This window comes from Scyliorhinus torazame, chromosome 17 (genome assembly GCF_047496885.1).
Source record: "Scyliorhinus torazame isolate Kashiwa2021f chromosome 17, sScyTor2.1, whole genome shotgun sequence".
Taxonomy (NCBI): Eukaryota; Metazoa; Chordata; class Chondrichthyes; order Carcharhiniformes; family Scyliorhinidae; genus Scyliorhinus; species Scyliorhinus torazame.
This window is the reverse complement of record NC_092723.1, coordinates 95,708,865-95,724,632: the sequence shown is the minus strand read 5'-3', so window position 1 is coordinate 95,724,632 and position 15,768 is coordinate 95,708,865. Positions and strand designations below refer to the sequence as shown.

The 15,768-nt window shown below is 44.6% G+C and overlaps 1 protein-coding gene across 6 annotated transcripts in view; it reads right to left on the bottom strand.

Annotated features, from left to right (window-relative positions):
- Window positions 1-15,768, bottom strand: part of katnip (katanin interacting protein) — a 333,986-nt gene that overhangs the window by 94,089 nt on the left and 224,129 nt on the right. For all 6 annotated transcript variants that reach the window (XM_072480763.1, XM_072480761.1, XM_072480758.1 and 3 more), the window contains 2 exons: window positions 14,762-14,831; window positions 1,843-2,020 (listed from right to left, as the gene is read on the bottom strand). In XM_072480763.1, coding sequence (XP_072336864.1) covers window positions 1,843-2,020; window positions 14,762-14,831 — 248 coding nt within the window. The remainder of the gene's footprint in view (window positions 1-1,842; window positions 2,021-14,761; window positions 14,832-15,768) is intronic.

Below are 15,768 nucleotides of genomic sequence, written 5' to 3'. Positions count from 1 at the left end.
AGGCAGGATGTGTTGGGTATTCTAAAAGGCATTAAGGTGGACAAGTCCCCAGGTCCGGATGGGATCTATCCCAGGTTGCTGAGGGAAGTGAGAGAGGAAATAGCTGGGGCCTGAACAGATATCTTTGCAGCATCCTTGAACACGGGTGAGGTACCGGAGGATTGGAGAATTGCTAATGTTGTCCCCTTGTTTAAGAAGGGTAGCAGGGATAATCCAGGTAATTATAGACCGGTGAGCCTGACGTCAGTGGTAGGGAAGCTGCTGGAGAAGATACTGAGGGATAGTATCTATTCCCATTTGAAAGAAAATGGGCTTATCAGTGATAGGCAACATGGTTCTGTGCAGGGAAGGTCATGTCTTATCAACTTAATAGAATTCTTTGAGGAAGTGACAAAGTTGATTGATGAAGGAAGGGCTGTAGATGTCATGAACATGGACTTCAGTAAGGCGTTTGATAAGGTTCCCCATGGTAGGCTGATGGAGAAAGTGAAGTCTCATGGGGTCCAGGGTGTGCTAGCTAGATGGATAAAGAGCTGGCTGGGCAACAGGAGACAGAGAGTAGTAGTGGAAGGGAGTTTCTCAAAATGGAGAACTGTGACCAGTGGTGTTCCACAGGGATCCATGCTGGGACCACTGTTGTTTGTGACATACATAAATGATCTGGATGAAGGTATAGGTGGGCTGATTAGCAAGTTTGCAGATGACACTAAGGTTGGTGGAGTAGCAGATAGTGAAGGGGACTGTCAGAGAATACAGCAGAATATAGATAGATTGGAGAGTTGGGCAGAGAAATGGCAGATGGAGTTCAATCCGGGCAAATGCAAGGTGATGCATTTTGGAAGATCCAATTCAAGAGCGAACTATACGGGAAATGAAAAAGCCCTGGGGAAAATTGATGTACAGAGACATCTGGGTGTTTACGTCCATTGTACCCTGAAGGTGGCTGCGCAGGTCGATAAGAGTGGTCAAGAAGGCATGCAGCATGCTTTCCTTCATTGGAAGGGGTATTGAGTACAAGAGTTGGCAGGTCATGTTACAGTTGTATAAGACTTTGGTTCGACCACATTTGGAATACTGCGTACAGTTCTGGTCGCCACATTACCAAAAGGATGTGATGCTTTGGAGAAGGTGCAGAGGAGGTTCACCAGGATGTTGCCTGGTATGGAGGGCGCTAGCTATGAAGAGAGGTTGAGTAGATTAGGATTATTTTCATTAGACGGAAGTTGAGGGGGGGACCTCATTGAGGTGTACAAAATCATGAGAGGTATAAACAGGGTGGATAGCGAGAAGCTTTTTCCCCCAGAGTGGGGGGACTCAATTACTAGGGGTCACGAGTTCAAGGTGAGAGGGGAAAAGTGTCAGGGAGATATACGTGGAAAGTTCTTTACGCAGAGGGTGGTAGGTGCCTGGAACGCATTGCTGGCGAAGGTGGTAGCGGCGGGCACGATAGCGTAATTTAAGATGTATGTAGACAGATACATGAATGGGCAGGGAGCAGAGGGATACAGATCCTTAGAAAATAGGCAACAGTTTTAGACAGAGGATCTGGATCGGCGCAGGCTTGGAGGGCCGAAGGGCCTGTTGCTGTGCTGTAATTTTTCTTTGTTCTTTTTACCCAGCCTCAGACAGATTAAATTTAAAAAGGAAAAATCAAAAGTATGCATGAAATATAAGCTTAAATGGAAATTTGGGCCACTCGGAACAGATTGCTAGGGATCTTGGTGGAACGTTTTTTGGATTACCCTAGCTTTATCTAAAAGTTATAAACACCAGAGTAGGTATTTTAAAAAGCACTCTCAACGTAAAATTATTTTTCTCATCGAGTCAATGAATAATACATACTTGTCTAATGTCCTGCTGTCATCATTATATTCTGGTAACTCATTTAGATCTCTTGGTGATGCTTCAATATTTTCCATTGTGATGGGTAGTGCCTGACCAGCTTTGCCTACAATTTCGAGTCCAGTCAACCCAAGGTAGTGAGAATCTCCCCAAGTAACAGCAAAATTTAGCTGCACACCTAGAATTTAAAGAGAGAAAGTTCAAGTTTATATGACAAAATAAGTTAATTTTCAAATACATGCTCGTAAACAAGATGGAGCAGATTCAGTCTTGTGCCAGATCAACACATTTATAAAGAAAGACTTATGTTGAACTACACTACGAGACAGAACACTGAGCCCAACCAGCCATGCTGGTGTTCATTCTCTGCACTAGCAGGAGTCCTAAACTCAGATATCTGTCCAATTCCTATATCCTTTTATCAATCTTTCCTTCAGCCCTCTACAGAATCCATCCTTAAATGATGTGCTCTCGGCTGAATCATTAACTTTGTAACATATTATACAGCCTGACAGCCTTCTATAAAATAAAAAAATCTCATGCTCTGCGCTTTAAATCTCTTGCATTTGATCTTATATGTACGTCTCCTCATTCTAGGGCAACCACAAAAAATAGTCTGTTTATATCTACTCTATCCCATATGCCATTATTTAAAACATTTCTTTCAGAACACCATGCAATTTGATATTTATATAACACTTTTCACAATCATCCGATGTCTCAAAGCACATTGTCTTTACAGGCAATGGAAATGTAATCACTATTATAATGTAGGAAATACCAATATGTGCACAGCAAACAACAATGTGATAATGGTCAGATAACCTATTGGTTGAAGAATAAACATTGGCGACGACATCCGTGATAACACCCTCGTTCTTCTTTGGAATTCTGCTCGGGGATCTTTACATTACTCACCTGAGGGAGCATTCTTGGTTGAAAGTCTTATCTGAATGACGGCACGTCCAACAGTGCAGCACTCTCTCAGTACTGCATTTCAGTGATGACCTTGATTTTTGTCCTTCAACCCTGGAGTAGAACTTGCTCCCAGAACTTCATGACTCAAGAGGCAAGAGTTCTACCAACTGAGTCATGGCTCACATAGCTCTATTAATTTTAATTTTAATATTTTTTCATACATTTTTAATGAATCTAATTCCTGCAACATCTTTCCTATATTCAAAACTACATACAATACTCCAGCTATGGCCTTTTAAATTTTGTCATAAACCCTGTATACTAATCGCTTTCTTTTGTGGTCTTATCCTCTTAATGTTTTATGAACATGAAAACCCAAATCTCTGCATTGCTACATCGTACAGCCCTCCATGAATCCAAAAGTTACAATTCACACACTGTTACTGAATTCCTTCTGCTGCATTTTAAGCCTATCACACCTTCTGGGCCGAATGGCTTCCTTCTGCACTGTCGGGATTCCATGATTCTTATCAATATCATTTTGCAGCTGGTTCCCAGAACTATTTTAGTATAATCTTTATTAGTGTCACAAGTAGGCTTCCATTAACACAATGAAGTTACTGTGAAAAATTACTGTGATATTGCCTACGATTACCACTTCACCTGGTCCTCTGTCCAAATCATGGATATACACAATGAACCGACTTTCAAACATTCTGAAAAAACTGCCTTTAATACCAATGCAATTTCCTTTCTTCTAACATGCTACACCTCCCCTAATTCCACACGTGTTAATTTTCTCCAATATTTTTATACTATCTTCTCTAAAAGCTTTCTAAACGTCCATGAGCACACAATCACTGCATTACCTCCACTACCTTACAGGTAAAGCTCAGAACTTGCGCATGTTTTCAAGGACAATTTTCATTTTCTGTTGGCTGTTTCTCCTATTTTAGATATTAAGAACAAAGAACAATACAGCACTGGAACAGCCCTCCAAGCCTGTACCGGTCATGATACCAAAACCCTCAGCACTTCCTTGTGCCGTATCTCTCTATACCCATCCTATTCATATATTTGTAAAGATAACTTACCCTGGCAACACGTTCCAGGCACTCACCACCCTCTGCGTAAAAAACCTGCCTCGTACATCTCTAAACTTTCCCCCACGGACCTTAAACCTATGCCCCCTGGTGACTGACTCCTCCACCCTGGGAACAAGTGCCTGCCCATCCACTCTATCCATGCCTCTCATAATCTTGTAGACCTCTATTAGGTCACCTCTCAACTTCCGTCATTCTAATGAAAACAGTCCGAGTCTATTCAGTTTCTCTACATAGCTCCAGACCAGGCAACATCCTGGTAAACCTCTCTGCACCCTCTCCAAAGCCTCCATATCTTTCTGGCAGTGTGGCGACCAGAATTGGGCGCAATATTCTAAGTGTGATGGTTTAGAGTGTGATGTTAAACTAACTGGCCTGTAATTAATCAAACTAGCTTTGCATCTCTTTCAAAAATGGGCTTCCACTGGCCAGACTCCAGTCCTCCATCACACATCCATATTCGATAGAGTTCTGAAATATAATTCTTTGGGCCTTTGCTATTTCTCCTTCCAATTTCTTCAGGGAATCCATGTTGCACTTTACCTTCCCCAGGGTTCACAAACTTCTCTGATATTTCCCTTATACATTTCATCTTGCTTTTAACCAATTCTGGATTTCAAAACTCCCAAATACCCTTCTCTTTTGATATTGAAGTACTTCTCAACTCTCCTTGCCTATTTCTTTTTTACCTTCTATGAACTCACTATCCGGTCCTCAGGGGAAGCATCGCACATTTAACAATTCTTCTGACCTATTTTCCCATCGTCTTTGAGATCCTCTTCACGTATCTCCTCTCTTATCTCATTAAAATGATGCCAAATTTTCTTTCTCCTAATTATAAGTTGTTTCAAAGCTCGATTTCTCCATCCTGAAACATGAAGTAAATCTTTTTCGTTCTCTATATTTATTCTGCACCTTTTCAATCAGCTTTTAAAAAAATCCCATTGTTGACCTATAGTTCTGTGCGCCCATTTCTCTTCCCAGTTCCAATTGCTCGTACTCACCTAACATTTACCCGATATCCTTGTTTTTGTGCTAATGTTTTCTCTTTCTAATTGAACTAGCGTCTCAAGAACTGATACCAATAAACTAGAAAACAAAAACCCTCTGACAACTCTTTAGGCATGTCCAATCCTTCCCTATTCTAGCACATGACAGAAGTCACCCAAAGATTGCCAGCAAGGTCTTTCCCTAGAGCCAATTTTCAAATATTAAATTCCTTGAGTGTGTCTTTAGGGCTTTTCTGTATGATATCGTTAGCTCTCACATAGGCGCACTGACTCACCACTCTCACGACTCTTGCCAGGTCTTTCAAAAATATTTTTTACTCCAGCTCCTGAGAGATAGCAAAACTGAGACTCTCAGGCTAAACAGAGAATGATAATGTCTAACCCTTCAATTACTATTGCATTCTTAACTGAATAGTTTATATAGCCCTCTACGCAGTTCGGTTTTCGGTGCCATTGCAGTTCCTTTGATGGTCCCAGAGTCATCATCGTCCCAAAGGAGAGTGGTGCTTTAATGTGTTGGAAAGGATCATTTTTGTTTGAACTTTACTGGTTTTGCCTCTTCCTCCTTGCTTCCCCCGACCTGTGGATTTGTCACTTGTTTCCCGACCTGTGGACAGTTGTCACTCCTCGTGTGTGTTAGAGGAGTGACCACTCTCAAACTCAAATCCAAAAATCTTTCTTCCTCTCTGTTTTGTTAGATTATCTGCTCCAGGAATCCACCTGCTTTTGTGTTAACCAGTGGAAATTGATGTGGAGATGCCGGCGTTGGACTGGGGTGAGCACAGTAAGAAGTCTTACAACACCAGGTTCAAGTCCAACAGGTTTGTTTCGATGTCACTAGCTTTCGGAGCGCTGCTCCTTCCTCACCTGAAAAGCTAGTGACATCGAAACAAACCTGTTGGACTTTAACCTGGTGTTGTAAGACTTATTACTGTGGAAATTGAGGCAGAGAAGCTGGACAGCAAATTCCCAATCCAAAAAATGTGTCCAGAATATTTGCTTCCACTTGTACTAGGAACAGAGCTCTGTAACTATTACACCCACACCTGCTAGATGGAAATAGCAGCAGATGGGGAAAGCATGTTGCAGAGCCCCACTTCCTTTTCACCCAGTTGTTGCCCGTATTATGCAACACGTCTTCAACACAGTAAATTGGATCTGCTTGTGGCTGCGCTGAAGAGTTCAATAAAGTTCTTCCACCATCATGTAGCTAGCTGTGTGACTTTTATGTCACATGTGGTATATTCACTGCTATGTTAACACCTCCAACAGCCTCCTTCCCCTGCGGCAAAAGGTTGGTGGCTTCATTGCCAATTTGCGAGAGTAACATCTCATCTTAAAGTTTGTGGGTTTAGCAACCCCAGGTAGAATGAACCCCGGCCTCCACAGTGAGAGACCATGTCATAAAATGCAGCAAGCCAGGGTTTTATCTGCTCCTGCAGGCAGTCGGTGACTGGAGGGTGCAAATTGTGTCATGAATTTGAAATTATAGTGCACAGGAAGAACTGGCACGGAGAGATGTTGCTTTAGAAACATAGAACATAGAAAAATACAGCACAGAACAGGCCCTTCGGCCCACGATGTTGTGCCGAACCTTTGTCCTAGATTAATCATAGATCATTGAATTTACAGTGCAGAAGGAGGCCATTCGGCCCTTTGAGTCTGCACCGGCTCTTGTAAAGAGCACCCTACCCAAACTCAACACCTCCACCCAACACCAAGGGCAATTTGGACATTAAGGGCAATTTATCATGGCCAATCCACCTAACCCGCACATCTTTGGACTGTGGGAGGAAACCGGAGCACCCGGAGGAAACCCACGCAGACACGGGGAGGACGTGCAGACTCCGCCCAGACAGTGACCCAAGCCGGAATCGAACCTGGGACCCTGGAGCTGTGAAGCAATTGTGCTATCCACAATGCTACCGTGCTGCCCTTGAGAACAAATAAATCTACACTAAATCATTTTACCTTAATCCATGTACCTATCCAATAGCTGCTTGAAGGTCCCTAATGTTCCCGACTCAACGACTTCCACAGGCAGTGCATTCCATGCCCCCACTACTCTCTGGGTAAAGAACCTACCTCTGATATCCCACCTATATCTTCCACCTTTCACCTTAAATTTATGTCCCCTTGTAATGGTTTGTTCCACCCGGGGAAAAAGTCTCTGACTGTCTACTCTATCTATTCCCCTGATCATCTTATAAACCTCTATCAAGTCGCCCCTCATCCTTCTCCGTTCTAATGAGAAAAGACCTAGCACCCTCAACCTTTCCTCGTAAGACCTACTCTCCATTCCAGGCAACATCCTGGTAAATCTTCTTTGCACCTTTTCCAAAGCTTCCACATCCTTCCTAAAATGAGGCGACCAAAACTGTACACAATACTCCAAATGTGGCCTTACCAAAGTTTTGTACAGCTGCATCATCACCTCACGGCTCTTAAATTCAATCCCTCTGTTAATGAACGCGAGCACACCATAGGCCTTCTTCACAGCTCTATCCACTTGAGTGGCAACTTTCAAAGATGTATGAACATAGACCCCAAGATCTCTCTGCTCCTCCACATTGCCAAGAACTCTACCGTTAACACCGTATTCCGCATTCATATTTGTCCTTCCAAAATGGACAACCTCACACTTTTCAGGGTTAAACTCCATCTGCCACTTCTCAGCCCAGCTCTGCATCCTATCTATGTCTCTTTGCAGCCGACAACAGCCCTCCTCACTATCCACAACTCCACCAATCTTCGTATCGTCTGCAAATTTACTGACCCACCCTTCAACTCCCTCATCCAAGTCATTAATGAAAATCACAAACAGCAGAGGACCCAGAACTGATCCCTGCGGTACACCACTGGTAACTGGGCTCCAGGCTGAATATTTGCCATCCACCACCACTCTCTGACTTCTATCGGTTAGCCAGTTCGTTATCCAACTGGCCAAATTTCCCACTACCCCATGCCTCCTTACTTTCTGCATAAGCCTACAATGGGGAACCTTATCAAATGCCTTACTAAAATCCATGTACACTACATCCACTGCTTTACCTTCATCCACATGCTTGGTCATCTAGAACATAGAACATAGAACAATACAGCGCAGTACAGGCCCTTCGGCCCACGATGTTGCACCGAAACAAAAGCCATCTAACCTACACTATGCCATTATCATCCATATGTTTACCCAATAAACTTTTAAATGCCCTCAATGTTGGCGAGTTCACTACTGTAGCAGGTAGGGCATTCCACGGCCTCACTACTCTTTGCGTAACGAACCTACCTCTGACCTCTGTCCTATATCTATTACCCCTCAGTTTAAAGCTATGTCCCCTCGTGCCAGCCATTTCCATCCACGGGAGAAGGCTCTCACTGTCCACCCTATCCAACCCCCTGATCATTTTGTATGCCTCTATTAAGTCTCCTCTTAACCTTCTTCTCTCCAACGAAAACAACCTCAAGTCCATCAGCCTTTCCTCATAAGATTTTCCCTCCATACCAGGCAACATCCTGGTAAATCTCCTCTGCACCCGCTCCAAAGCCTCCACGTCCTTCCTATAATGCGGTGACCAGAACTGTACGCAATACTCCAAATGCGGCCGTACCAGAGTTCTGTACAGCTGCAACATGACCTCCTGACTCCGAAACTCAATCCCTCTACCAATAAAGGCCAACACTCCATAGGCCTTCTTCACAACCCTATCAACCTGGGTGGCAACTTTCAGGGATCTATGTACATGGACACCTAGATCCCTCTGCTCATCCACACTTCCAAGAACTTTACCATTAGCCAAATATTCCGCATTCCTGTTATTCCTTCCAAAGTGAATCACCTCACACTTCTCTACATGAAACTCCATTTGCCACCTCTCAGCCCAGCTCTGCAGCTTATCTATATCCCTCTGTAACCTGCTATATCCTTCCACACTATCGACAACACCACCGACTTTAGTATCGTCTGCAAATTTACTCACCCACCCTTCCGCGCCTTCCTCTAGGTCATTGATAAAAATGACAAACAGCAACGGCCCCAGAACAGATCCTTGTGGTACTCCACTTGTAACTGAACTCCATTCTGAACATTTCCCATCAACCACCACCCTCTGTCTTCTTTCAGCTAGCCAATTTCTGATCCACATCTCTAAATCACCCTCAATCCCCAGCCTCCGTATTTTCTGCAATAGCCTACCCTGGGGAACCTTATCAAACGCTTTGCTGAAATCCATATACACCACATCAACTGCTCTACCCTCATCTACCTGTTCGGTCACCTTCTCAAAGAACTCGATAAGGTTTGTGAGGCATGACCTACCCTTCACAAAGCCATGCTGACTGTCCCTGATCATATTATTCCTATCTAGATGATTATAAATCTTGTCTCTTATAATCCCCTCCAAGACTTTACCCACTACAGACGTGAGGCTCACCGGTCTATAGTTGCCGGGGTTGTCTCTGCTCCCCTTTTTGAACAAAGGGACCACATTTGCTATCCTCCAGTCCTCTGGCACTATTCCTGTAGCCAATGATGACATAAAAATCAAAGCCAAAGGTCCAGCAATCTCTTCCCTGGCCTCCCAGAGAATCCTAGGATAAATCCCATCAGGTCCCGGGGACTTATCTATTTTCAGCCTGTCCAGAATTGCCAACACCTCTTCCCTACGTACCTCAATGCCATCTATTCTATTAGCCTGGGGCTCAGCATTCTCCTCCACAACATTATCTTTTTCCTGAGTGAATACTGACGAAAAATATTCATTTAGTATCTCGCCTATCTCTTCAGACTCCACACACAATTTCCCATCCCTGTCCTTGACTGGTCCTACTCTTTCCCTAGTCATTCGCTTATTCCTGACATACCTATAGAAAGCTTTTGGGTTTTCCTTGATCCTTCCTGCCAAATACTTCTCATGTCCCCTCCTTGCTCGTCTTAGCTCTCTCTTTAGATCCTTCCTCGCTACCTTGTAACTATCCATCGCCCCAACCGAAACTTCACACTTCATCTTCACATAGGCCTCCTTCTTCCTCTTAACAAGAGATCCCACTTCCTTGGTAAACCACGGTTCCCTTGCTCGACGCCTTCCTCCCTGTCTGACCGGTACATACTTATCAAGAACACGCAGTAGCTGATCCTTGAACAAGCCCCACTTATCCAGTGTGCCCAACACTTGCAGCCTACTTCTCCACCTTATCCCCCCCAAGTCACGTCTAATGGCATCATAATTGCCCTTCCCCCAGCTATAACTCTTGCCCTGCGGTGTATACCTTTCCATCATTTACGTAAACGTCACCGAATTGTGGTCACTGTCCCCAAAGTGCTCTCCTACCTCCAAATCCAACACCTGGCCTGGTTCATTACCCAAAACCAAATCCAACGTGGCCTCGCCTCTTGTTGGCCTGTCAACATATTGTTTCAGGAAACCCTCCTGCACACACTGTACAAAAAACGACCCATCTATTGTACTCGAACTATATCTTTTCCAGTCAATATTTGGAAAGTTAAAGTCTCCCATAATAACTACCCTGTTACTTTCGCTCATATCCAGAATCATCTTTGCCATCCTTTCCTCTACATCCCTAGAACTATTAGGAGGCCTATAAAAAACTCCCAACAGGGTGACCTCTCCTTTCCTGTTTCTAACTTCAGCCCATACTACCTCGGAAGAAGAGTCCCCATCTAGCATCCTCTCCGCCACAGTAATACTGCTCTTGACTAGCAGCGCCACACCTCCCCCTCTTTTGCCTCCTTCTCTGAGCTTACTAAAACACCTAAACCCCGGAACCTGCAACATCCATTCCTGTCCCTGCTCTATCCATGTCTCCGAAATGGCCACAACATCGAAGTCCCAGGTACCAACCCACGCTGCCAGTTCCCCTTCCTTGTTTCGTATACTCCTGGCATTGAAGTACTTCAAACCACCTACCTGAACACTGGCCCTCTCCTGCGACGTCAAATCTGTGCTCCTGACCTCTATACTCCCATTCTCCCTTACCCTAAAACTACAATCCAGGTTCCCATGCCCCTGCTGCATTAGTTCTCCTCAAAGAATTCAATAAGATTTGTAAGGCAAGACCTACCCCTCACAAATCCGTGCTGACTATCCCTAATCAAGCAATGTCTTTCCAGATGCTCAGAAATCCTATCCTTCAGTACCCTTTCCATTACTTTGCCTACCACCGAAGTAAGACTAACTGGCCTGTAATTCCCAGGGTTATCCCTAGTTCCTTTTTTGAACAGGGGCACGACATTCGCCACTCTCCAATCCCCTGGTACCACCCCTGTTGACAGTGAGGACGAAAAGATCATTGCCAACGGCTCTGCAATTTTATCTCTTGCTTCCCATAGAATCCTTGGATATATCCCGTCAGGCCCGGGGGACTTGTCTATCCTCAAGTTTTTCAAAATGCCCAACACATCTTCCTTCCTAACAAGTATTTCCTCGAGCTTACCAATCTTTTTCACACGGTCCTCTCCAACAATATCGCCCCTCTCATTTGTAAATACAGGAGAAAAGTACTCGTTCAAGACCTCTCCTATCTCTTCAGACTCAATACACAATCTCCCGTTGCTGTCCATGATCGGACCTACCCTCGCTCTAGTCATTCTCATATTTCTCACATATGTGTAAAAGGCCTTGGGGTTTTCCTTGATCCTACCCGCCAAAGATTGTTCATGCCCTCTCTTAGCTCTCCTAATCCCTTTCTTCAGTTCCCTCCTGGCTATCTTGTATCCCTCCAATGCCCTGTCTGAACCTTGTTTCCTCAGCCTTACATAAGTCACCTTTTTCCTCTTAACAAGACATTCAACCTCTCTTGTCAACCATGGTTCCCTCACTCGACCATCTCTTCCCTGCCTGACAGGGACATACATATCAAGGACACGTAGCACCTGTTCCTTGAACAAGTTCCACATTTCACTTGTGTCCTTCCCTGCCAGCCTATGTTCCCAACTTATGCACTTCAATTCTTGTCTGACAACATCGTATTTACCCTTCCCCCAATTGTAAACCTTGCCCTGTTGCACGTACCTATCCCTCTTCATTATTAAAGTGAAAGTCACAGAATTGTAGTCACTATCTCCAAAATGCTCCCCCACTCACAAATCTATCACTTGCCCTGGCTCATTACCCAGTACTAAATCCAATATTGCCCCTCCTCTGGTCGGACAATCGACATACTGTGTTAGAAAAGCTTCCTGGACACACTGCACAAACACCACCCCATCCAAACTATTTGATCTAAAGAGTTTCCACTCAATATTTGGGAAGTTAAAGTCGCCCATGACTACTACCCTATGACTTCTGCATCTTTCCAAAATCTGTTTCCCAATCTGTTCCTCCACATCTCTGCTACTATTGGGGGGCCTATAGAAAACTCCTAACAAGGTGACTGCTCCTTTCCTATTTCTGACTTCAACCCATACTACCTCAATAGGGTGATACTCCTCGAACTGCCTTTCTGCAGCTGTTATACTATCTCTAATTAATAATGCCACCCCCCCACCTCTTTTACCACCCTCCCTAATCTTATTGAAACATCTATAACCAGGGACCTCCAACAACCATTTCTGCCCCTCTTCTATCCAAGTTTCCGTGATGGCCACCACATCGTAGTCCCAAGTACCGATCCATGCCTTAAGTTCACCCACCTTATTCCTGATGCTTCTTGCGTTGAAGTATGCACACTTCAACCCATCTCCGTGCCTGCAAGTACTCTCCTTTGTCAGTGTTCCCTTCCCCACTGCCTCATTACACGCTTTGGCGTCCTGAATATCGGCTACCTTAGTTGCTGGACTACAAATCCGGTTCCCATTCCCCTGCCAAATTAGTTTAAACCCTCCCGAAGAGTACTAGAAAACCTCCCTCCAGGATATTGGTGCCCCTCTGGTTCAGATGCAACCCGTCCTGCTTGTACAGGTCCCACCTTCCCCAGAATGCGCTCCAATTATCCAAATACCTGAAGCCCTCCCTCCTACACCATTCCTGCAGCCACGTGTTCAACTGCACTCTCTCCCTATTCCTAGCCTTGCTATCACGTGGCACCGGCAACAAACCAGAGATGACAACTCTGTCTGTCCTGGCTTTTAACTTCCAGCCTAACTCCCTAAACTTGTTTATTACCTCCACACCCCTTTTCCTACCTATGTCGTTGGTACCAATGTGCACCACGACTTCTGGCTGCTCACCCTCCCCCTTAAGGATCCTGAAGACACGATCCGAGACATCTCTGGCCCTGGCACCCGGGAGGCAACATACCTTCTGGGAGTCTCGCTCGCGACCACAGAATCTCCTATCTATTCCCCTAACCATTGAATCTCCTACAACTATTGCTTTTCTATTCTCCCCCCTTCCCTTCTGAGCCCCAGAGCCAGACTCAGTGCCAGAGACCTGGCCGCTAGGGCCTTCCCCCTGTAGGTCATCCCCCCCAACAGCATCCAAAACGGTATACTTGTTTTGAAGGGGAACGGCCACGAGGGATCCCTGCACATTCTGCCTGTTTGTTTTTTTCCCCCTGACTGTAACCCAGCTATTCTTGTCCTGTACCTTGGGTGTGGTTACCTCCTTGTAACTCTTCTCAATCACCCCCTCTGCCTCCCGGATGATCCGAAGTTCATCCATCTTCAGCTCCAGTTCCCTAACATGGTCTTTGAGGAGCTGAAGTTGGGTGCACTTCCCGCAGGTATAGTCAGTGGGGACACCGGTGGTATCCCTCACCACCCACATCCTACAGGAGGAGCATGTAACTGGCCTAGCCTCCATCCACTCTTACCTGACAGAATATAGCTGCCCTGTGGACTAACTAGATCTCCGCCCTCCGACCCTGCTCCCAGTCAGCTACACTTTCTGTAAACTCCTGGCTGTCTTCGCACTCTTTGCGGAAATGTCGGAAACAAGATGAAAGGAGCATCTTACTCCCTCCTCACCTAACTCCCTCGGTCACCAAACTCTCACTATCGCACTCAAATGCACCAAATTCAGCACTCCCTCGGTCACCAAACTCTCACTATCGCACTCAAATGCACCAAATTCAGCACTCCCTCGGTCACCAAACTCTCACTATCGCACTCAAATGCACCAAATTCAGCACTCCCTCGGTCACCAAACTCTCACTATCGCACTCAAATGCACCAAATTCAGCACTCAGTGCAAACAAAGTCTGCACTGTAGGGGATCACTTTTATACTGTGAATCTAACCTCTGAAAACTGGCCTAATCCAATTAACTAATTAACAAGCTCCAGCTGCAAGTGCCTACAAGTAGAAGCCTGTTTAAAGCTTATTGAAAATTCACCTTCTTCTAAACCAAACAGCAACTTTTAAGTTAATTAACTAAATAAAAGAAAGACTAAACTTTAGATAAAAATGAAGCCTTATACTCCCTCGGTCACCAAACTCTCACTATCGCACTCAAATGCACCAAATTCAGCACTCAGTGCAAACTTTGTTGCTATTCTATTAGAAAAGTCACTGCGGAGGACAATCTAAACAAAATTCTTTCTGCAGTATTGTACTGCTAAGCCAGACCATTTTTTTTTTTTTTTAGTGTACCCAATTATTTTGTTTCCAATTAAGGGACAATTTAGCGTGCCCAATCCACCTAGCCTGCACATCTTTGGGTTGTGGAGGCGAAACCCACGCAAACACGGGGAGAATGTGCAAACTCCACACAGACAGTGACCCAGGGCCGGGATCGAACCTGGGACCTCGGCGCCGTGAGGCAACAGGGTTAACCCACTGCGCCACTGTGATGCCCTTTTAAGCCAGACAAATCTGATGGAAAGGAAAAGTGCAAAGGAATTTTATTAAGGTGCATATGGATTCTAGAAAAACACAAATCAACTTCAAAGATAACCCTGATGCGATTAGAACTTACTCTGTACACAAATACTTACACATCCCAGTATATTCCCCTCTCATCTGACTAGCTGCTCCACCCAACAGGAAAGATGCATGTTCTTGTTCCTACAAATGCAAAATGTCAGTAGTTAAGAGATCGCATATAGTTACTTGGAAAGGCTTATTTATGATTTGTTTGAGACCACTTACTAACTTCCCAACATCATAATTATTAGCTACATTTGCTTTTATTGGTTTAATTGCAACACTAATATTTTGACAACAGATGGAGCTAACACACAAACTCTGATAGTGTTTACCAGAAGCATTAAGTGAGCACCTGAAAAAAATCACAAGATCATGATAATTGGACCGGTCAATTTCCTGCCACATTAGTTAAGTTGTTTAGTCCCACTTGGTAAATCATTATCTTCAAATTCCAATACGCTTTCATTAATCATATGAAAGAAGCCCATTTTTAAAGATAAAATAAGCTTTCTTCCCAAGTGATATTGCATCAAACCTGCCCAACACAATTCACTAAAAAACAATTCTGTAAGCTACAGCTAGTATGAGAGATCACTCAGGTGTGACTATAACTGCACACAGTACTCCAACTGTGGCCTAATCAACATTCTGTACAACTCCAACATAACTTCTTTGCTCTATATTCTATGCCACGACTGATAAAGGCAAGTGTCCCATAATCCTTCTTAAGTATCCTGTTCATCTTAACTACCCTATTCACCTGCTCTGCCAGCTTCAAGGATCTGCAGGCACAGTGACACTGTTGCCTCTCAGCTCCAGGGACCCAGGTTCAATTCCGGCCTTGGACGACTGTGAAGTTTGCACATTCTCGCCGTATCTGCGTGGGTTTCCCCCATCTATATCATCCCATAACCTATGGCCCTCTTCTTCACTGTGTTAATCATCCAACAAATCATTCCTCTCTCTCTCTCTCTCTCTCTCCCCCCCCCGCCTCCCAACCCAAGTTCTCATCATCAACACACAGTCACTTTATCAAAAACACTATCAAATTCATTAGGCACGATTCCCGGTGACA